This window comes from Bufo gargarizans, chromosome 1 (assembly GCF_014858855.1).
Source record: "Bufo gargarizans isolate SCDJY-AF-19 chromosome 1, ASM1485885v1, whole genome shotgun sequence".
NCBI classification, from domain to species: Eukaryota; Metazoa; Chordata; class Amphibia; order Anura; family Bufonidae; genus Bufo; species Bufo gargarizans.
The window spans coordinates 480,175,775-480,199,514 of record NC_058080.1 but is presented as its reverse complement, the minus strand read 5'-3'; the positions used below and the strand labels follow the sequence as shown (position 1 = coordinate 480,199,514).

The 23,740-nt window shown below is 45.2% G+C and overlaps 1 protein-coding gene across 6 annotated transcripts in view; it reads right to left on the bottom strand.

Moving 5' to 3' along the window:
• Nucleotides 1-23,740, bottom strand: part of AGTPBP1 (ATP/GTP binding carboxypeptidase 1) — a 182,909-nt gene that overhangs the window by 116,212 nt on the left and 42,957 nt on the right. For 5 of the 6 annotated variants that reach the window (XM_044273638.1, XM_044273644.1, XM_044273631.1 and 2 more), the window contains exons 3-4: nt 10,586-10,716; nt 1,441-1,508 (exon numbers count right to left, since the gene is read on the bottom strand). In XM_044273638.1, coding sequence (XP_044129573.1) covers nt 1,441-1,508; nt 10,586-10,716 — 199 coding nt within the window. Of the gene's footprint in view, nt 1-1,440; nt 1,509-6,003; nt 6,087-10,585; nt 10,717-23,740 lie in introns of those variants that run through there. The other variant, XM_044273662.1, reaches the window with a different exon arrangement.

The window sequence follows — 23,740 nt, the reverse complement described above, 5'->3', positions numbered from 1 at the left end:
ACACAAGTTAGTGGAATATGAGACTTAGTAAGAAAAATAAAATAAAATAAATTTCCGCTAACTTGGGCCAAAAAAATGTCTGAATGGAGCCTTACAGGGGGTGATCAATGACAGGGGGGTGATCAGGGAGTCTATATGGGGTGATCACCACCCTGTCATTGATCACCCCCCTGTCATTGATCACTCCCCTGTAAAGCTCCATTCAGATGTCTGTATGATTTTTACGGATCCACGGATACATGGATCGGATCCGCAAAACGCATACGGACGTCTGAATGGAGCCTTACAGGGGGGTGATCAATGACAGGGGGGGTGATCAGGAAGTCTATATGGGTGATCACCCCCGTGTAAGGCTCCATTCAGACGTCCGTATGTGTTTTGCGGATCCGATCCATGTATCCGTGGATCCGTAAAAATCATACGGACATCCGAATGGAGCCTTACAGGGGGGTGATCAATGACAGGGGGTGATCAGGGAATCTATATGGGTGATCACCCGCCTGTCATTGATCACCCCACTGTAAGGCTCCATTCAGACGTCCGTATGCGTTTTGCGGATCCGATCCATGTATCCGTAAAAATCATACGGACGTCTGAACGGAGCCTGACAGGGGGGTGATCAATGACGGGGGTGATCAGGGAGTCATCAGGGGTTCATAAGGGGTTAATAAGTGACAGGGGTGGGGGGGGTGTAGTGTAGTATAGTGTTTTGTGGTACTTTACACAGCTACCTGTGTCCTCTGGTGGTCGATCCAAACAAAAGGGACCACCAGAGGACCAGGTAGCAGATATATTAGACGCTGTTATCAAAACAGCGTCTAATATACCTGTTAGGGGTTAAAAAAAATCACATCTCCAGCCTGCCAGCGAACGACCGCCGCTGGCAGGCTGGAGATCCACTCGCTTACCTTCAGTTCCTGTGAACGCGCGTGCCTGTGTGCGCGTGTTCACAGGAAATCTCGGCCCTCGCGAGATGACGCGTATATGCGTCACTCTGCGCAGGGCTGCCGCCTCCGGACCGCACATCTGCGTTAGGCGGTCCGGAGGCGGTTAAAGGATGCTATTATTTTCCCTTATAACCATGTTATAAGGGAAAATAATACAGTGAATAGACTTTCATCCTAGCAACCACGCGTGAAAATCGCACCGCATCCGCACTTGCTTGTGGATGCTATGCCATTTTCACGCAGCCCCATTCACTTCTATGGGGCCTGCATTGCGTGAAAAACGCACAATATAGAGCATGCTGCGATTTTCACGCAACGCACAAGTGATGCGTGAAAATCACCGCTTATCTGCACAGCCTCATAGAACCGAATGGGTCCGGATTCAGTGCGGGTGCAATGCGTTCACCTCACGCATTGCACCCGTGCGGGAAAACTCGTGTGAAAGGGGCCTAAGAGTGAAGAGAAAGAATGCACACCAAGTATGTCCCCTCACCTCCAGTGTACACAGGATAACTTCCACTCCAGTGGACCCTTTGGCAGTCATTTCCTTTCTTGTTTTTTCTACAAAAGGAGAAAAGAGTTATAAAACACCAATTTAGTATACTGACGTACCAGAAGATACCACGTAAGGTATCACTACCAGTTTGCAATTCATGAATTATTTCTTAGCTCCCAAAAATTAAATATCAAATCTATAGGGCAGCCTGACTTAAGCCTCTTGCACACAACCGTTGTTCTAGTTTTTACGGCTCGGGTGCGGACCCATTCACTTGCTGTCCGCATGCGTTCCTCCATTCCATGGCCCCGCAAACAAATATAGCATATCCTATTCTTTCCATTTTGTGGACAAGAATAGGCATTTCTACAATGGGCCGCCTGTTCCGTTCCGCAAATTGCGGAAGGCACACGGGTGGCATCCGTGTTTTCCGGATCCGCAAAAACTGAACGTTCGTGTGCATGAGGCCTTAGACTGAGTTCAGACTTCAGTTATTTGGTCAGTTATTTCCATCAGTTATTGTGAGCCAAAATCAGATCTGGGTCAAAAACACAGAACAGGTGGAAATCTTTCCATTGAGGCTACATGCACACGACAGTCGTTTTTCTCTGCGTCCGTTTCGTTTTTTCGGGGCTGATCGGATGGTTTCCCATGCATTTCTATGGAGCCTTTAAAATTGCGGTGTAGTCAACCATTTCTTTTCCGCGTCCGCAAAAAAAGTATTGCATGTCCTATTCTTGTCCGCAATAAATGTTTTGCGGAACTATTGAAGTCAATGGGTCCGCAAAAAAATGCGGATGACCATCCGTATGTCATCCGCATCAGTTTTCTTTTTTTTTTTTGCGGATGGTTGCTGGGAAACCTGCATATACCTGTATCTTGGGTGGGGACATTTCTATTTTAAGAATTATAGCCTTCAGGTTTTTTTAGCGAACCGCAAAAAAAAAAAAAAGACGGCACAAGGAAACACAACCCACAAAATTTGCGGACAAACGGAACGGAGGTGGATAAAAAAAAAAAAAAAAAAACAGGAACACGGATCCACTATATGCGTACCGCAAAATACAACGGTCGTGTGCATGAGGCCTAAACCTAAACCTAATCTCTGCGTAGGCTTCACTACTGGTTTTGGCTCACAATAACTGATGGTAATAACTGACGTGTGAATTCAGCCTTAGGCCTCATACACACAAACGTGTCCGTTCTGGTTTTTTTGCGGATAGGATGCAAAAAATGTGGATGGCACACGGTGTGTCCGTTCCGTAGCCCCGCAAAAAAAAATGCCTATTCTTGTCCGTTTTAGGCATTGTTCCAATGGATCTGAAAAAAAATAACGGATGGCATATGGATGTCATAATTTTTTTTTTTGCAGACCGCAAAAGACATACGGTCGTGTGCATGTAGCCTTAGGCTACTTTCACACTTGCGTTTGGTGCGGATCCGTCATGGATCTGCACAAACGCATCTGTTCAAATACAACCGTCTGCATCCGTTCAGAACGGATCCGTTTGTATTATCTTTAACATAGTCAAAACAGATCCGTCTTGAGCACCATTGAAAGTCAATGGAGGACGGATCCTTTTTCTATTGTGCCAGATTGTGTCAGAGAAAACGTATCCATCCCCATTGACTTACATTGTGTGCCAGGACGGATCCGTTTGGCTCAGTTTCAATGCTGCAAGCAGCGTTTTGTTGTCCGCCGCCAAAGCAGAATGGAGGCTGAATGGAGCCAAACTGATGCATTCTGAGCGAATCCTTATCCATTCAGAATGCATTGGGGCTAAACTGATCCGCCAGTGTGAAAGTAGCCTTACTTAAACAAGGGTCAGGCATGTTGGATTTGAACATGTCCAGTGCTGTGTTCCCTCTGAGATAAGCAATGTCATGGGTGTCTGACAGCCACCTGTCCCTCTGCCTATAGCATATGCTCGGCTAAACGTCACCGGCATATTTATGGGGGAGTTGGAGAGACGGCAGCCGATAACTGATATCCTAATAACATAAGCCTGTCCACAGCCTAAGGCCTCATGCACACGGCTGTTCTGGTCCGCATCCGAGCCGTTTTTGCGGCTCGGGTGTGGACCCATTCACTTCAATGGGGCCACAAAAGATGCGGACAGCACTCCGTGTGCTGTCCGCATCCGTGGCTCCGTTCCGTGGTCCGCAATAAAAATAAACTGTCCTATTCTTGTCCGCGCTTTACGGACAAGAATAGGCAGTTATATGTAAAGGCTGTCCGCGCCGTTCCGCAAATTGCGGAACGCGCACGGATGCCATCCATGTTTTGCGGGATCCACGATTTGCGGACCGCAAAACACACCACAGTCGTGTGCATGCAGCGTAAGGCATTATGCACACGTCATAATGCCTTACTCCATAGACAGCACACATACCCATAGACTTTTAGGCCTCTTGCACACGACCTCGCTGTGTTTTGCAGTCCGCAAATTGCGGATCCACAAAACACAGATGCCGCCCGTGTGCATTCTGCCATTTGTGGAACGGAACAGACCGCCCATAATAGAAATGCCTAATCTTGTCCGCAAAATGGCCAAGAAAAGGACATGTTCTCATTTTTTCGCGGGGCCACGGAATGGAGCAACGGATGCGGACAGTACACGGAGTGCTATCCGCATCTTTAGCGGCCCCATTGAAGTGAATGGGTCCGCATCCGAGCCGCAAAAAATGTGTTGATTCACACATCAGTGATTTTCTACTGACCAGAAGTCTATGGGTCAGTGTAAACATGGATGGCATCTGTGTTCCGTCAGTGGCTTTCAGGAACCTCTGGGAGGACATGCTCTGAGAATACAATGTCTGTGGAATGTGGGGGACACACAGAGGGGAAAAAACTGACCCTTCACAAACAAATTCTCAGAAGAACCACTGACCATCTTGTCACAGATGTCATGACGGACATGGACTTGTGATTAAGGCCTAGCTCACATCTGTGATTTGGGCCCCATACACATTTCCGTGTTTGTAAAGCGATCCATGTGTCTGTTTTAGGTTTCTTTTGCACTCTGTGAGTTATCCGAATTTCAAGTACACTGCTAGGTTGAAAATTTGTTTCCAGATCATCTCCTACCAAAGGTCAGTGAAAAAACACTGACAGAACATGGATGGCATCTGTGTTGTGTCAGTGTTTTTTTTTTTTACAGACCCATTGACTTCAATGGGCATTCTTGGTCTGCATCAAAGACCAACGTAGTGCATGTGTTTTTCCACTGGCCCACGTACAGTGGAAAGCTACTAATATGTGAACAAACACATTAAAATCAATAGAACTTTGTTGTGTCCATGATGAACATGGAGAGCACATGTGTGAAAGAGGCCTGGTCAGTGTTTGGTCTGTGATCAATGACTTGGAGCCCTGGAACATCAGCCCACAGCAGGTTTGGCCAAAAAATACCGTAAAAAAAAAAAAAAGGTCACCAAAAAGGCTGTGTATGAATGCAGCCAAAGACGTTACACATAGTGAAATCACAGAGAAGCCAATTTACAGCTGTAGCAGAGTAAGGCCTCTTTCCCACAACCGTATGGCTTTAGCTTCATGCACACGACCGTGGTGTGTTTTGCGGTACGCAAATCGCGGACGGTGTCTGTGCGCGTTCTGCAATTTACGGAATGGCACGGACAGCCTTCAATATAAATGCCTATTCTTGTCCGCAAAGCGCACAAAGTGCTGTCCGCATCTTTTGCGGCCCCATTGAAGTGAATGGGTCCGCATCCAAGCCGCCAAACCAGCGGCTCGGATGCAGACCCAAACAACTGCCGTGTGCATGAGGCCTTTTTCAGTGTTTTGCGGTCCGTTTTTCACGGATCCGTTGTTCCATTTTTTGTTTCCGTTTCTGTTCCATTTTTCCGTTCCGTTTTTCCGTATGGCATATATAGTATACAGTAATTACATAGAAAAATTAGGCGGAGCATAACATTTTGAATAGATGGTTCCGCAAAAACGGAACGGATACGGAAGACATACGGATGCATTTCCGTATGTGTTCCTTTTTTTTTTTGCGGACCCATTGACTTGAATGGAGCCACAGAACATGATTTGCGGGCAATAATAGGACATGTTCCATCTTTCAACGGAACGTAAAAACGGAAATATGGAAACAAAATGCATACCGAGTACATTCCATTTTTTTTTTTTTTTCGGAACCACTGAAATGAATGGTTCCGTATACGGAATGCAAAAAACGGCCCGTAAATGGTTGTGTGAAAGAGGCCTAATGCGGAGCAAGATATCACGCACTACTGGTTCACAAAGAAGATTTGTAGGGTTTTTATTATGCTTATTGCCCCAGCTGCTGCAGCGCTTCACACTACAAAAGGATCTAAAAAGAAGAAAGAACCGTATGGCGCTATGTCAGAGATTGGTATTCAGCTACATATACCTGTGAAACTGTAAAGGAACAGACATAAGGTACTAAGGTCCATGGTGTTACATACAATACATGCACGGTAACAGCTTTGCCATAAATGAAAGATATTCCCCAGTCACGCATGCGACCCCAGGCACGACCACGTCCACCTATGCACACTGCCGTCTACACTTACCATCCACACCAAGTGCTTCCCAGATATCACTCATTGCTATGATCCCAGCAAGGTGCCGTGGACAGTGCGGTTCCCGTACAGCACCTCTGACATGCTGACGAATGCTGACAGATGCCAAGCCACCCCTCCTGAGAACGGCACTGAGCCTCCCTACGACCAACGCACATTATTTTTAGCCATCATGATTTTTTCCACTACATGTGATCTTTATTTTCTTTGGCTTGAAGACAAATGAAGGAATTCCACACTAGAAGTGCTTTCCTTGTAATCCAGCAGAGCTCGGAGCCAAGGGTTAAAGGCTAATAACAGGCAAGTAATAAGCAATTTATCGCAGTTTAATTAGAGATGTGTCAACTGGGACTAAAAATGCCCCGACTGTGCCTGAAAATGGTGCAGCCCGGCCACGGGGGCCACGTGCAGATTACCGCTAATTGCTGAGGTGCACCTGGAAGTGCCATTGTTTTACTGGTAAGTGCACTGCCAGCAGTAAACCAGAGTTCCAGAAGCTGAGCCGCACCAGGTATATAATATATGGGTATTCACAGCAATATACACCAGACCGTGTATGGGCACCAGTATATGGGTATTCACAGAATTATACACCAGACAGTGTACAGGCGCAAATATATGGGTACTCACAGCAATATACACCAGAACATGTATGGGTGCCAATATATGGGTATTCACAGAATTATACACCAGACAGTGTACGGGCGCCAATATATGGGTATTCACAGCGATATACACCAAACCATGTATGGGCACCAATATATGGGTATTCACAGCAATATACCATACACCAGATTGAGTATGGGCACCAATATATGTGTATTCACAGCCATGTACACCAGACCATGTATAGGCAGCAATATATAGGTATTCACAGAATTATACACCAGGACATGTATGGGCGCCAATTTATGGGTATTCACAGAATTATACACCAGACAGTGTACAGGCGCCAATATATGGGTATTCAAAGCAATATACACCAGACCATGTATAGGCAGCAATATATGGGTATTCACAGCAATATACACCAGATCGAGGGGTACTCACAGCAATATACACCAGATCGAGTATGGGAACCAATATATGGGTATTCACAGCAATATACACTAGACCATGTATGGGGAGCAACATATGGGTATTCACAGCAATATACACCAGACCACGTATGGGCACCAGTATATGGGTATTCACAGCAATGTACACCAGACAGTGTATAGGCAGCAATATATGGGTATTTACAGCAGTGGCGCAGCCCATTATCGGTGAATGGCAAATCCCGGTATCGTATCGGTATAGGTATTCACAGCAATAAACACCAGACCGTGTATGGGCACCAATCAGGGCCACATTTAATGAGTCTGGACCCCCCATTCCCCCTTAGAAGCCATCCATTTTTTTTTTTATTGACCCAGGTGCTGCTGCCTGCTTTTACAGGGCTGTAGTGTCAATTAGGCGAGGTGAATCGATTACCTCAAGCAGCGTGGCCCTGGAGATAAGTAGGGGGGGTGAGACCTCATGTCTCTACATTCATCTGTATCGCCGTCCTCAGATCAGTGATACAGTTGCTGCGGCGGGGCCGGCGTCTCCCCTCCCTGTTTCTCTGATAAGTTGTAGGCACTAGGCCTGCATCCTCTCAGAGGCCGGCGCAATGAATCCTCATCAGTGCGCTGCTTGAGGCGGGCAGGGTACAGCATGGGACACAGGAAGGAAGAGGCCTGCATCGCATCATTGCCAGAAGCATGGAGGTAAGAACTAGTGCTTTTTTATTTTTTTTATTTGGCACAATGCTGTTGGGCGCACTATGGGTGGGAGAGGAACACTATGGGGGCACTATATAGGGGCATTTTTTATGGCAAATTATGGAGGCATCTACTGGGGGCACTAAGAAGGGGTATTTTATACTGGCACATTATAGGGGACAGTATGAGGGCATCTACTGGGGGCACTATATAGGGGCATTTTATACTGGCACACATTATGGGGGGTACTTTGGGGAAGGGTGAAAGAGGAGCACTATGGAGGCATCTACTTGGGACACTATATAGGGGCATTTTATACTGGCATAACATTATGGTGGACCCTATGAGGATGGGGAGCACTATGGGGGCATTTACTGGGGGGACTATATAGGGGCATTTTATACTGGCACACGTTATGGGGGGGCATTATGGTGAAGGGAGAGAGGCGCACTATGTGGGCATTTACTGGTGCACTATATAGGGGTATTTTATACTGGCACACATTATGGGGACACTAGCTCAACTGGGGCACTAAGAGAGGGTATTTTTTGCACTGGTACAAAGAACAGGGGCATTTTTGTTCACATTATTAGGGGGAATTTTTTGTACTGGCACACATTAGGGGCATTTTGCTACTGTCACATTATAAAGAGAATTATTGCTACTAGGGGGCATTGTGAAGAACTTTATTACTACTGGAGGACTATGGGGAATATGGTTACTAGTTTGGGCACCTTGGGCATTATTGCTTTTGGGGCACAGTGGGGACATTATTACTATTGGGGGCACTATTTCTACTAAGTGCGCTCTGGCCAATTACTATTGGTTGGACTTTGGGGAGCACTATTAATGTGGGGGGCACCCTGGCACAGTATCAGCTTACCACAATCATTTTTGGGGAACATTATGTTTACACTATTAGTGTCAGGGGCAGTATTTGCTGGGAGCAGTTATTTTTTGGGCACTGTGTGCCAATAATTATTGAAGGGGGCACTATCTGAGTGGTACTAGTATTTTCAGGGGGAACGTTTCTGCAGTATAGCATTGGGGAGCACAGCGGGCACAGTATTGGGGGGGGGGTGACAGGATGGGGTGTAGAAAAGGTGTGAGGATGGAAAAGTAAGAAACTAAGATGTATGTTTGTCAAACTCTGCAGAGAGAAGGGACGGCTGAAAAATCATCATGGCGGTCTGGTCTGAATGGAGAAGTCAAAGGAGACGTCACTGAATGTAACAGATGTGTGGGGCTGTATTATCCTGTATATTTTGTAATGAGGTATGCAATGTTAGGAGGGAAGGGGTTAGGTTGAGAATTTGGCATGGGGATTAGTGGGTGGAGGAGCGGTTTAAATTTTTGCCTCAGGTAGCAGAAAGGCTTGGTGTACCCATGTGATTTTAAAACTGTGCAGGGATCACTATGTGGCAGCCGGACAGCAGGCACGCTCTATGTAGGAGAGGAGACGCTCCAGATCCTCCCCCTGCCATCTGCAGAGGGAGGATTCAGAGAGTGGCAGCGCCAGCCACCCTACTGCCCTGGGTAGCTATAAGCATGGTGGTAGCTGCAAATGCGGCAGAGGGGCTTCGGCCTGGTGAGGACGGCCCCAGGGGGGCATTAGGCCACGGACATGTTGTGGGGGATGACAAGCTGTAAGCAGGATCTGGGGGAGGGAGAGGGGAGGAGCTTCCTGGGTGTAGCCTGCTGTGGTCTATTGTATAATGTAAAGGCAGGCCCTCCCCTCTCTGTATGATGTGTAGAGATGGGCTCCTCCCACCCGGACCAACACACCTTCAATATCGCGCAGCTCTTCCCCCAGTCTTCTTTTGGCACCTTCAGGACTAGGAGGGAGGAAGCAAAGCTGCAACAGTTCCTACCAGAGCCAGCTAGTCCTTAGACACAGCTGCCATATACTAACACTCATAACTAATAACATTTTTTACATGTAACATTGGGAAAGGGGGTGAATTTTAATATCTTTGATTCATTTTTTTCTGTAACTTTTAGTCCCCCTTGAGGGGACTCGAACATGCAATATTTTGATAGCTTATACTATAGACTGCAAAACAATACTATTGCAGTCTATGGGATTCCTCCAAGCTTCCCCTTAAGCCCTGCTGCAGGCAGTGCTTAACAGGCACTTTAGCAGGCCTGAGAGCCTGGTCAACCAACTAGCACAGCGATCAGTCATTTCCAGAATTCCTAGAGAAATCAATGGAATGGCCACGCACATGCCCAACCAGCCGCTCCGTTCATTACAGGGGGTTGAAGGGGGTAGAGGGCCCCTATTCTAGTGATCATAATATTCAAAACATGTTGATTTCTTCAGTATTGAATATGAGCACCACCAATGTTTAACAGTGCTGACCTCTAAGCCTAGGTGTGTAGATCTGCTGGAGTGATAAACCAATGTCTTTCAGTTCATGGATTCTGTCCTTCTCAATTTGCGGCAAGTAATGATAACTGGCATCGATGAACGGGGGCATTGGACAATCAACCCATATACCTTGATCTGATTTTTGAGGTTTCATGTGGCCAAAAACCTTTGCTTTTAATCTGGTTTTTATGCCCCTCCGAAATGCCACAGATTGGAGATAGATGCTTGAAAATGTCATCACAAGCAGATTTTAGTGACACCTACTGCTTCCTAGATTTTTTTAATCACTGCTTGTCCATCTTGGTGTTGCAATTTCAATGATGGGAAATTCATAACTGCAATTGGAAGCGGGGGGGTCCACAAAGAATAGCTCTATTAAATCTAAAAGCAAGTGATTTCTGGAGGTGCCACAGTTTTATTGTCACCTTCAAAACACACATTAATAAAAATAAAGCCATACCTTGGGTCTGTGTCAAGTGGAGGATTTTTGCAGTGACAAATCTTGCATTATCTATATCCACGGCTGATGACTCTGTGTTGATCTTCTCCAGCTGTGACAGAAGACTCATAATCCGGGAATTGTTGGATAGGCTGCACAATAAACAATGGATATTCAATATCAAAAACTCATGAAAAATGCATGTCGACAGTCCACACTATAAGAACACTCTTACAAGTCATTTTCATTAGTTGGCCTGTTTTAGGTGTCCTCAACAAAACAACTCATGCTGTAAAAAGAAATTCACCAAAATAGAAATCATGAGCCATAAATTATACTAAAATTATGTTTTATGGTAGCAGACCAGGAAAATTATATATCCAACAAAGTCCCTCTGTTACATAATTATAAAATAATTAAAGAACTTGCTACTAGCAGAATTAAAAGAGGGTATGAGCCAGGCAAGGACAAGTTTCACACAGGTCTAAGAGCCTGGAACCATATACCGTAAAGCAGGGTCCCCAAACAATCAGTTGAGGAACAACTGCTGCACATTCAAATAATATCCAGAAACTGATCTGTAACCATGAATAATGCAAGCCTGGCCTTACAGGTCACTTGTGTTTTTTGCATCAAAATAGAGCTCTATTTAAATGGTAGTGTCCGCCTCTCTCTTCTACTTTTCCAATTGTCACGGCAGGTTTACCCCGCTTCCACTAAAGTCATAGAATGCTTCTACCACTTCCAAAACAGTCAAAAGTACCCCCACCTCTCCAGTAAAAACAGCAGCCCCTCACCTCCCTTATTCCACTAGTGATCACAGCAGAGAGTAACAGTAGGGTTTCCTTCCTCCCATACTAGTCTCCTACAACACCTGCTAAATGCCAAAAATCTGGCCACCAGAGACAATTTTCTATTTGTCATGGCGCTCTGAATTTTGGCCAGCCCCAATATTAGCACTGTGTAAAGCCCTTGCATTTTTTAATCACTGGTGGTCCCACAGCACAGACACCACCACTTAAACCACTGTGACCTTTGCTCATATCAGAAGATTATTTTAACCAGACTACCTTTTTATAGGGAACCTATCACCATGAAAATCCAGTGCAATCTGCAGGAAGCCTGTTGAGTAGCTGAGCAGATTGATATACAGTATACAGTTGCAAGAAAAAGTATGTGAACCCTTTGGAATGATATGGATTTCTGCACAAATTGGTCATAAAATTTGATCTGATCTTCATCTAAGTCACAACAATAGACAATCACAGTCTGCTTAAACTAATAACACACAAAGAATTAAATGTTACCATGTTTTATTGAACACACCATGTAAACATTCACAGTGCAGGTGGAAAAAGTATGTGAACCCTTGGATTTAATAACTGGTTGAACCTCCTTTGGCAGCAATAACTTCAACCAAACGTTTCCTGTAGTTGCAGATCAGACGTGCACAACGGTCAGGAGTAATTCTTGACCATTCCTCTTTACAGAACTGTTTCAGCAATATTCTTGGGGTATCTAGTGTGAATCGCTTTCTTGAGGTCATGCAACAGCATCTCAATCGGGTTTAGGTCAGGACTCTGACTGGGCCACTCCAGAAGGCGTATTTTCTTCTGTTTAAGCCATTCTGTTGTTGATTCAGGCTACTTTCACACTAGCGTTCGTCGGTCCGCTCGTGAGCTCCGTTTGAAGGAGCTCACGAGCGGACCCGAACGCAGCCGTCCAGCCCTGATGCAGTCTGAATGGAGCGGATCCGCTCAGACTGCATCAGTCTGGTGGCGTTCAGCCTCCGCTCCGCTCGCCTCCGCACGGACAGGCGGACAGCTGAACGCTGCTTGCAGCGTTCGGGTGTCCGCCTGGCCGTGCGGAGGCGTGCGGATCCGTCCAGACTTACAATGTAAGTCAATGGGGACGGATCCGTTAGAAGATGCCACAATATGGCTCAATCTTCAGGCGGATCCGTCCCCCATTGACTTTACATTGAAAGTCTGGACGGATCCGTACGAGGCTATTTTCACACTTAGCTGTTATATGCTAAAAATAATGCAGACTGATCCGTTCTGAACGGAGCCTCCGTCTGCATTATTATGATCGGATCCGTTCAGAACGGATCCGATCGAACGCTAGTGTGAAAGTAGCCTTACTTCTATGCTTTGGGTCGTTGTCATGTTGCAACACCCATCTTCTGTTGAGCTTCAGCTGGTGGACAGATGACCTTAAGTTCTCCTGCAAAATGTCTTGATAAACTTGGGAATTCATTTTTCTTTCGATTATAGCAATACGTCCAGGCCCTGACGCAGCAAAGCAGCCCCAAACCATGATGCCCCCACCACCATACTTCACAGTTGGGATGAGGTTTTGATGTTTGTGTGCTGTGCCCTTTTTCTCCACACATAGTGTTGTGTGTTTCTTCCAAAAAACTCAAATTTGGTTTCATCTGTCCACAGAATATTTTGGCAGTACTGCTGTGGAACATCCAGGCGCTCTTGTGCAAACTGTAAACGTGCAGCAATGTTTTTTTTGGACAGCAGTGGCTTCCTCTGTGGTATCCTCCCATGAAATCCATTCTTGTTTAGTGTTTTATGTATCGTAGATTCGCTAACAGGGATGTTAGCATATGCCAGAGACTTTTGTAAGTCTTTAGCTGACACTCTAGGATTCTTCTTCACCTCATTGAGCAGTCTGCGCTGTGCTCTTGCAGTCATCTTTACAGAATGGCCACTCCTAGGGAGAGTAGCAGCAGTGCTGAACTTTCTCCATTTATAGACAATTTGTCTTACCGTGGACTGATGAACAGCAAGGCTTTTGGAGATACTTTTATAACACTTTCCAGCTTTATGCAAGTCAACAATTCTTAATCGTAGGTCTTCTGAGAGCTCTTTTGTGCAAGGCATCATTCACATCAGGCAATGCTTCTTGTGAAAAGCAAACCCAGAACTAGTGTGTGTTTTTTATAGGGCAGGGCAGCTGTAACCAACACCTCCAATCTTATCTCATTGATTGGACTCCAGTTGGCTGTGACACCTCACTCCAATTAGCTCTTGGAGATGTCATTAGTCTAGGGGTTCACATACTTTTTCCACCTGCACTGTGAATGTTTAAATGGTGTGTTCAATAAAAATATGGCAAAATTTAATTCTTTGTGTGTTATTAGTTTAAGCAGACTGTGATGGTCTATTGTTGTGACTTAGATGAAGATCAGATCACATTTTATGACCAATTTGTGCAGAAATCCATATCATTCCAAACGGTTCACATACTTTTTCTTGCAACTGTAGGTGTATGGGAAAAGATTAACCACTTAGTTACCAGCCTGTTTTTGGCCTTAATGAGATTTTTTTATCATAGTCTTACAAGAGCTATTTATTTTTCTTTTTTTTTCATCGATGTAGCCGTGTGAGCAGGGCCAGCGCTACCATAAGGCATGCCCTTTTTTTTTTTTATCACTTACTTGACTTGAATTTGTGCCGCAGCGCCGCCGTCCACCCGCCCCCAGCCTGCGTGTGCCGGCCGCTGGAAGTCACGGCAACAGGGTCACATGGGCTCAGCCTGCCATGGGGGCGTGACTAGTGAGTGAGCGGCGCCGCGGTGGCGGGTAGCGCAGGGACTATAGGCGAGGCTCGAGCTGACTGATTGTGTTGTGTCTGACAAGACTGACTCACACAGACACACACAGCCGTCAGCAAGATTAGAGCAGTCCAGACGCACTCGCACTGGCAGGCAACCAGCAGCAGCAGGAGTCAGGACAAGTTAGGGTAGGTGAACGGTTCAATGGTATATAATATGATCATTTATAATAATTTATACCAGAACCACACAGAGGAGAAGCCATGCAGACGCGCCAAAGTGTAGCTTCGCTTGTGTTGGCAAAAATCCTTGCACCTGCCCTGCGTGTGAGGTTTTTTTTAATTTATTTTAGGTTAAATCAGATTTTATTTAGTTTAGACAATCAAAGAACAGCAGCGAGCAGGACGAGAGACAGCACATGCACACTGCTTGTGCTGTCCCCTCATACAGCTGATCGGCAGGGGTCCCACACTCGGCATGTTGATGACCTATGCTGAAAGGCAGAGGCCTGCAGCTCCCGTCTCTCTCCTATGCTGATAGAAGAGGGACATTTCAGACCAAGTTTTCTACCACAAATAAACGTCTTCCCTAAATAAAGTATATTACAAAAATGTTCCCTGTCACTGTCCCTACATATTAAAAAAATATATATATATTTTCTAACAGCAGTTACACTTTAAATGGCCTGTTCAGCGCTTCTGTCGGTCCAGCACCCGCTCTCTAATGCATAGAAAAAATACATAAGTCCAAAGAGACTTGGAGTGTTTTATACCAACTTTCTAGCCAATTGCAGCATATTTGATTCTTTACGAAAGAAAGAAAGAAAAAGAAAAGAAAGCCTAGTATGCTACTCTGGGTTTCTGGCAATATATATGTGTTGTCTGGGGGGTACTCTTTCTCATCGTGAAGAGTGCCTAGTATGTGTAGTATGTGTGCAAAGTATTGTATGAGAGGCAACACCTCTTTGGGTTTTTCAGAAAGATATTCAACTTAGCTTTCCTAAGCCTATCTGATGCCAGCAGATGTAAAATGTGCTAATTCTCCCTCTCTCTCCTGAAACGAATCACGGATCATTTTTGGGAAATTCACAATTAGTGTTGAGCGAACTTGTGTTTAAAGTTCGGCGTTGGGTTCAGGTCATCGAAGAATCCTTATGGATTATGAATTGTTATTGTCCATGGTAGCAGCTTAAAACAAGTTTACTCAACACTATTCAAAATTAATTCCAAACCGGTTGAATTGATTCCCTCATCCGTAATAAATATATTTGATCAGATCCTCCTGATCTATAACATGCTGCCTGTGGACTGCATTGTATACCGCTTCAGGACCGCCGTACGCAGGATTGCGTCCTAGCGGCGGCCCTGCTCTTCTGGGTGGACGCATAAACGCGTCCTCCCGCGAGAGCCGAGATTTCCTGTGAACGTGCGCGCACACAGGCGCGCGCGCTCACAGGAACGGAAGGTAAGCGAGTGGATCTCCAGCCTGCCAGCGGCGATCGCTCGCTGGCAGGCTGGAGATGTGATTTTTTTAACCCCTAACAAGGTATATTAGACGCTGTTTTGATAACAGCGTCTAATATACCTGCTACCTGGTCCTCTGGTGGTCCCTTTTGTTTGGATCGACCACCAGAGGACACAGGCAGCTCAGTAAAGTACCACAAAACACTACATCCACCCACCCACCCACCCCCCCCCCCGTCCTGGTTTAAAGGTCTTATTTTCATTAAAGCTTACAGTAGAGTTGTGCCTGCCGGAGCACAACTCCATTAGGTGAGTTTGGATACTTCTCACTTTGATATCCTTATCCGGTTGAACATATTACACTATTGTGCGCTCTCTCTCTTTTTCTGTTTCCCTGTTTTCGAGGGGAAATTAGATTTGTCCGTGACCTACATGTCTGCTTGATATGGCTTAGCTGTTTGTCTGAATTGGGGCTTGGCAGTTACACGTTTCTCTGGAGGTAGATTGTAAATCTACTGGGGGTAGTTTTGTTGTGTTACACAGTGTAGAATCTCAAAAAGTGGTCATACGGTTGGTCTTCCATGGTTCTCAAAGTTGGAAAAAGTTTGATGTCATAGAGAGCAGAGAGAAAGATACATAACAAGTTACAATACAACTGATGGGGCAGCGCCACCTAGTGTCAGTTAAAATCCAGTGAAATGATAACATTATTGCCTGAGGGATATATTCTGGCCTACTCTTTTTTACACCCCCGGGTATAGAGTTTATCCCCCTGGGTATAATTTGGCATGAAGGAGTATAGTTTGCCTTAGGCTATTTTACACCCTGTGGGATAGTTTGGCCTCGGACAGTTAACACCCGGGGTATACTCTGGCCTGGGCCAAACTATATCCAGGTTTAATCTGAGAAGGGGTAAATTTGGCCTGCTACACCGGGACCACTGGCCTGCCCCCTTCTAGAAAAAGTGGTGAGGGCAGCGTACAAACGCCACCTGCATCTAAATGTAGGCTTTTTACCACTAGAAAACTGGAATGAGGGGTATAAATTCCCCTCTTTGTTCTTGTCCATTGTAATGGTTACCACCTACAACGATTACCAATTGTCTAGAGTGAAAGGCTGTGACAGACTGGTTGTGTTATCTCAGACATCCCAGAATGTTATTGTGAACAACCAGAAGGAACACAACATACCCTGCTATGACAGTAGGATATGTGTAATATGTGGCATAAAAGGAGAAGATTTTTAACCTGTTGCCAGGAAATTCATAGTTAAACCAATGCCCAATGCCTTGTTGAGCTAGTTCAGCTAAATGTAATGAAACCTTTGCTCCATTCTGGAGAAAAAATACTTGTAATCTATACGTCAATGAGCAGTTATATGAACCGAGGGAAGGGCCAAGCCACTGGTGCAACTCGCTCCTCATGCTTCCTCTTCCAGCCCTTCTCTCTAATTCTTGATTGACAGGGCCAGATTCGTGCATAGTCATGCCTCCTGACCATGTCAATCAAGGAGAGGGAGGGGATGGTAGAGGAAGCAGGAGGAGCAAAGGTGCATAGAGTGACTTGGGTCTGAGCACTTAATACTTATGCAAGTGAGCAATTAAGTATTCAAAACAAAAAAGAAATACAGCAACAGCAGTAATCAATATTACATAGGGCAGTGGTGGCGAACCTATGCCACGAGTGCCAGAGGCGGCACTTGGAGCCCTCTCTGTCGGCACCCATTCCCTGGAAAAAATCTATGGTGTATCAATATGCCTTAGGCTTTTCCTGCCTGTGCATCGAATGTAGGCAGGCTATTATAGCTAAATGATAAAGTACATGGAAGATATACTATATTGGTATTCAGGTTAAATTTCCGTGTTGGCACTTTGCAACAAATAAGTGGGATCTGGGTTACAGTTTGAGCACTCGGGGCCAGATTTATCATCACACTTACATCTTACTCCACTTTTACATATGTCCAAAGTCACTTTTGGCTAAGTCAGATTTATTAATGGTCCTTTAACCTGTTGGCGACACATGACGTACCGGTACATCATGATGCCCTGGCACTTAAGGACACATGACGTACCGCAAGGTGGGAGGTTTAAACTTACTGCAGCTCTGCCTCCTCTTCCTTTCTTTGACCAGAGCCCGTGGAGAGAGGAGCCTGCGTCGGATCTGTGTCCAGCAACCCCCTTCTGACCGTCTACAGTGCCATCTGGCACTAAAAGGTACATAGGGAAAGGTTAGGTTAGGCAGGGATATTCAGGGAAAGTTTAAGGGGAAAAAAATAAAAAACTCTGTGACTCTAGACCCCCAAGGGGGGCTGCAGCTTGCCCCCCTGCCACCCCCCACACATTTTTTGGGGAGCAAGCGTTTTTTTTCCGCTTTTTAATTTTTGCGTACACTGACTGTGGCCGGCACTATTAGCGCATCGCCCACCCCACCGCTGATCAGCTTCGGACGGCTGATCAGCGAGTTTGAAATGTATTTTTTTTTTTGCTTTTTTGGGGGTTTTCACTTTTTATTTATTTTTTGTTTTTTCTGCTAGGTTTAGGGCACAGTCCGCAAACACCCGTGCCCCCACACACACGCATACTTAATAAAGTTTTCCACACACACACTCCCCTCCGGCCCGCCGGATGTTCTCGGCCGAGGAGGCATACGCCCAGTTTGCCTCCGACTCAGAGAGCCCCAGTGAGGATGACCCCACTTTTGTCATCCGCGTCCTCCTCATCATCTAGCGATGATGATGAGCCCCCAAGGCGGTGGAGACGCGGCCAGGCGGAGCAAGGGGACCGCCATACCAGGGACTCTGTGGCTCACACTAGTACGGGCAGCTCTGGGGCTCGTACTAGTTTTTTCCGGCCCACCAGATAAGTCCACCTGAGCCCCCTACCGGTGAACTTGCATGGTGTACCCCAGAGGATTTTGAGCCTGTGATTCCTGATTTTGTTCGCCAACCAGGAATCCAGATTTCCACAGTGGGCTTCACTGAATATGACTATTTTAGTCTTTTTTTCAGTGACCACTTTGTGAATCTGATGGTGGAGCAAACGAACTTGTACGCCCAATAGTTCATTGCTCAACACCCGGACTCCTTTTTGGCTAGGGCCGGTAGCTAGACTCCGGTCAGTGCAGCCGAGATGAGGAAGTTTTGAGGCCTCGTGCTACACATGGGCCTAGTCAAAGAACCCAGTGTCAGGCTGTACTGGAGTGGGGATGTCCTCTACCAGACCCCACTTTACAGTAAGGCCATGACACGTACCCGGTTTGAGGCCATTCGGAAATGCCTGCATTATGCACATAATGCAGCATGTCGTCCTCCCCCCAAGGTAATCCTGCCTATGACCACCTGTACAAAATCAGGCCCGTCATCGATCACTTTGGGGCCAAGTTTTTGGAGACCTATGTACCTGAAAGGGAGGTCCCAGTTGATGAGTCTCTCATTGCTTTCAAGGGAAGACTCATTTTCCGCCAGTATGCTCCCTCTAAGCGGGCAAGGTATGGCGTGAAGCTGTACAAACTTTGTGAGAGTACCTCAGAGTATACGTACAAGTTTCGTGTGTATGAGGGGCGAGATTCCCGTATTCAACCCCCAGAATGTCCCCCCCCACTCTGGGTGTTAGCAGGAAACTTGTGTGGGACCTTATGCACCCACTGCTAGATAAGGGTTACCACGTGGATAACTTATACTAGTATCCCCTTGTTCCAGTCCCTCGCCGCCAGATCCACGTCCGCTTGTGGGATCAACGCGGCCTCCCTACCCACCCCCTCCAGGTACCTATCCCTAGGGGTGAGACCCATGCCCTTGCCAGTGGAAACCTGTTGCTGGTCAGGTATAAGGACAAGAGGGATGTCCTTATACTGTCCACAATTCACGGTAACGGCATCACACCTGTCCCTGTCTCCCGGTCCTCAAGCCTGATTGTATCGTCGACTACAAATCGGTACTGTATATGGGAAGAGTTGATCTCTCTGAACAAGTCCTCAAGCCATATAACGCCATGAGCAAAACCCGGGCATGGTACAAAAAAAAAGTTGCGGTCTACTTGGTACAGGTTGCCTTGTACAACTCTTTTGTGCTGTCCCGGAGCGCTGGCAACACAGGGAAATTCCTCCAGTTCTATGAGGCAGTCCTCAAGGCCCTGATCTTTTCTGACCGGGAAAGAGCAGGTTGGAGTACCTCGGGAACTGGAGGCGCTCGGATCGTCCCTGGCCAACACTTTCCAGGTGTGGTCCCCCATACTGGAAAGAAGGGACGGACCCATAAAAGGTGCAGAGTGTGTCACAGGAGGGGGATACGGAAGGACACCACTACTCGTGCGACACATCCAAGCCTCTGCATTGTTGGTTGCTTCAGGGAGTACCACACTTCCATGGAGTACTAAATTTATAATCCCCTTCCCCAATTTTAATTCCATTTAGCCACTGACAATAGAAAAAAAACTATGGTTCTCAGACTTGAGACACTAAAACAAATTATTATTATTATTTTTTTTTAATATTATTTTGTAAAACTAAAATAAAAAAAATTAAAAATACATATTAGGTATTGCCGCGTCCGTAAAAATCTGCTGTATAAAAATACCCCATGAACCCAACCCCTCAGCTAAACACGGTCAAAAAAATAAATTAAAAACGGTGCCAAAACAGCTATTTTTTGGCAAATTTTCCATTTTAATCAGTTTTTTTCAGTAACAAATCAAGGGTTAACAGCCAAACAAAACTTTATATTTATTACCCTGTTTCTGCAGTTTACAGAAACACCCCATATGTGGTCGTAAACTGCTGTATGACCAAACGGCAGGGCGCAGAAGGAAAGGAACGCCATATGGTTTCGGGATTTTGATGGCCTTTTTTTATGGCACCATGTCCCATTTGAAGAACCCCTGATGCACCCCCTAGAGTAGAAACTCCATTAAAGTGACCCCATCTAAGAAACTACAACCCTCAAGGTATTCAAAACTGATTTTACAAACTTTATTAACCCTTTAGGTGTTCAACAGTTTATGGCAAATGGAGATGAAATTTCAGAATTTCTATTTTTGGTAACCTTGCCTCACAAAAATGTTATATAGAGCAACCAAAAATCATATGTACCCTAAAAATAGTCCCAACAAAACTGCCACCTAATCCTGTAGTTTCCAAAATGGGGTCACTTTTATGGAGTTTCTACTCTAGGGGTGCATCAGGGGGGCTTCAAATGGGACATGGTGTAAATAAACCAGTCCAACAAAATCTGCCTTCCAAAAACCACACGGCGCTCCTTTCCCTCTACGCCCTGCCGTGTGCCCGTACAGTAGTTTACGACCACATATGGGGTGTTTCTGAAAACTAAAGAATCAGGGCAATAAATATTGAGTTTTGTTTGGCTGTTAACCCTTGCTTTGTTAATTGAAAAAATTGATTAAAATTGAAAAATTTGCCAAATAATTGAAATTCTGAAATTTCATCTCCATTTGCCAATAACTCTTGTGGAACACCTAAAGGGTTAACGACGTTTGTAAAATCAGTTTTGAATACCTTGAGGGGTGTAGTTTATAGAATGGGGTACTTTTTGTGTGGTTTCTATTATGTAAGCCTCACAAAGTGACGTCAGACCTGAACTAGTCCTTAAAAAGCGGGTTTTTGTAAATTTCTTAAAAATTTCAAGATTTGCTTCTAAACTTCTAAGCCTTGTAACATCCCCAAAAAATAAAATGGCATTCCCAAAATGATCCAAATATGAAGTATACATATAGGGAATGTAAAGTAATAACTATTTTTGGAGGTATTACTATGTATTATAGAAGAAGTAGAGAAATAGAAATTTGCTAATTTTTTCAAATTTTTGGTACATTTTGTATTTTATAAATAAAAATGAATTTTTTTTACTCCATTTTACCAGTGTCATGAAGTACAATATGTGACGAAAAAACTATTTCAGAATGGCCTGGATAAGTCTGTTATAAATGTGGTTTGACGGTAGCAGTTTATCCTTCAGTAAGCGGCTGTAAAGTCGCACGTCTTTATGAAAAAGTTGCATGTTATATTAAAAAGTCACATAAGATAAGCATGGTCCTCACTGGAGTGAACTTGTGCAATTTTTTTGCGACTTTTTAAATAGTCGCAATAGTAAAGCTGTCTAGAGATTCATTTAAATAAGAAAACACGCCCACTTTCAGAAAACTGGCGAGCATAGCGCAGAGCTAATAAAATTTGCTAATTTTTGCGCAGTTTTAGCGATTGCACCAAAATTTGCAACTTTCACTCCATTATTTTGACTTGAGCTAATGATAAATCTGGCCCTCGGTCTCTAAAAGGTTCACCATCACTGACACAGGGGTTGGTGCTAGTACAATAAACCTTCATCCGAGGTCACCTCTGACAAATATCTGAATAAAGTTGCAGCAATCTAGAAGATCTATAAGCAATTACAGTGCATTTGGAAAGTCTTCCGACCCTTTCACTTTTGTTGCAGCTTTGCAATAAAAAATAAATTAAAAAAAAAGGTAAAATCTTTCCCCATCATTATGCACTCAGCTCCCTATAATGACAAAGCGAAAACAGAATATTTGAAATCTTTGCTAATTTATTGAAAAGAAAAACTAAAATATAACACTGATGTACGTATTCAGACTCTTCACTCAATACTTAGTTGAGGTGATTACAGCCTCCAATCTTCTTGGGTATGATACCATTTGCACACCTGGATTTGGACATTTTCTACTATTTTTCTCATCAGATCCTTTCAAGCTTTGACAAGTTGGATGTGGAGCGATTAGGGTGCAGATTGATGGGGGAAAATGTGAATTTTAGCACGTTAGTAATTTTAGCACAAGGCCGCAACTGAACAAAATGTGAAAAAAGTGAAAGGATCTGACTTTCTGAACGCATTGTATGTCTGTAACAGTGAGCGTCTTCAGTGTACAGTACTATTCTGGGTTGAATACTGAAGACGGGTTTTCCTTAAAGGGATTATGTCACCAGGTTTGGGGCTATAGAGCTGCGGACATGCACGGCTAGATCGCCGCTAGCATGTCCGCAATATATGTGTCCTATAGGGCTGTGTGGTTTTAATTTCTTTAAAAAAGGATTTTATAGATATGTAAATGAGTGTTGAATGTGTCCGAGGGGCTGTACGAATGTTACTTGTGCCCAGCCACGCCCGCCTGTGAAGGAGCCCAGCACCGCCTCCTCCTTTCATCAACGATAGATAGCCGCGAGCTCGCGCATGCGCAGTTCTTTCCCTGAGGCTGATGCCAGCACAGGGAAGGAACACTTTACCGGCACTGCGCATCGCGAGATTACGGCTATCTATCGTTGATGAAAGGAGGAGACATAGGCAGTGCTGGGCTCCTTCACAGGCGGGCGTGGCTGGGCACAAGTAACATTCGTACAGCCCCTTGGACACATTCAACACTCATTTACATATCTATAAAATCCTTTTTTAAAGAAATTAAAACCACACAGCCCTATGGGACACATATATTGCGGACATGCTAGCGGCGATCTAGCCGTGCATGTCTGCAGCTCTATAGCCCCAAACATGGTGACAGAATCCCTTTAACAACCCTCATTTTGAGAGCACTGCTAGAGGACAACGTCAGAGAACCGGGAACCGGGCCTGCCTGGAACCTAAGGCTGCTCTCCCGGATAGGTTTTCCGGGGGAAGTGACAACTTTGTTCGGTTCAGGGAGTAGTGCAAACAATATTTTAGACTGAGTCAAAGAGTGGGGATTATTATTTAATTACTGAAAGGTGACGCTCAGTCTTGGACTTTTTGTTTGCCGACCGGATCACAAGCTCTCCGGTCGCTAGATGAATTTTTCAGAGCTCTGGGACTTATCTACGATGACACAGATAGGGTCTCCCTGGCCGAGACTAAGTTGCGTGGGTTACGGCAGGGAGAGCGTTCTGCTGTGTCCTATTGCCTAAATTTAGCAGATGGGCAACTGATACTGAGTGGAATGACCCAGCCCTCAGTAGTCAATTCTGTCAAGGGTTAACCGAGAAACTGAAGGACGCATTGCAATTTCACGAATATCCAGAGTCATTGGAGGCAGCCAGGTCTCTGGCTGTACGTATAGATAAACGCCTGAGGGAGAGATCTAAGGTTCCTCTCGCTCGGGACGCACTATCATATGGGGAGGAAGCCTCTTCTGACATTTTGGGTAGGG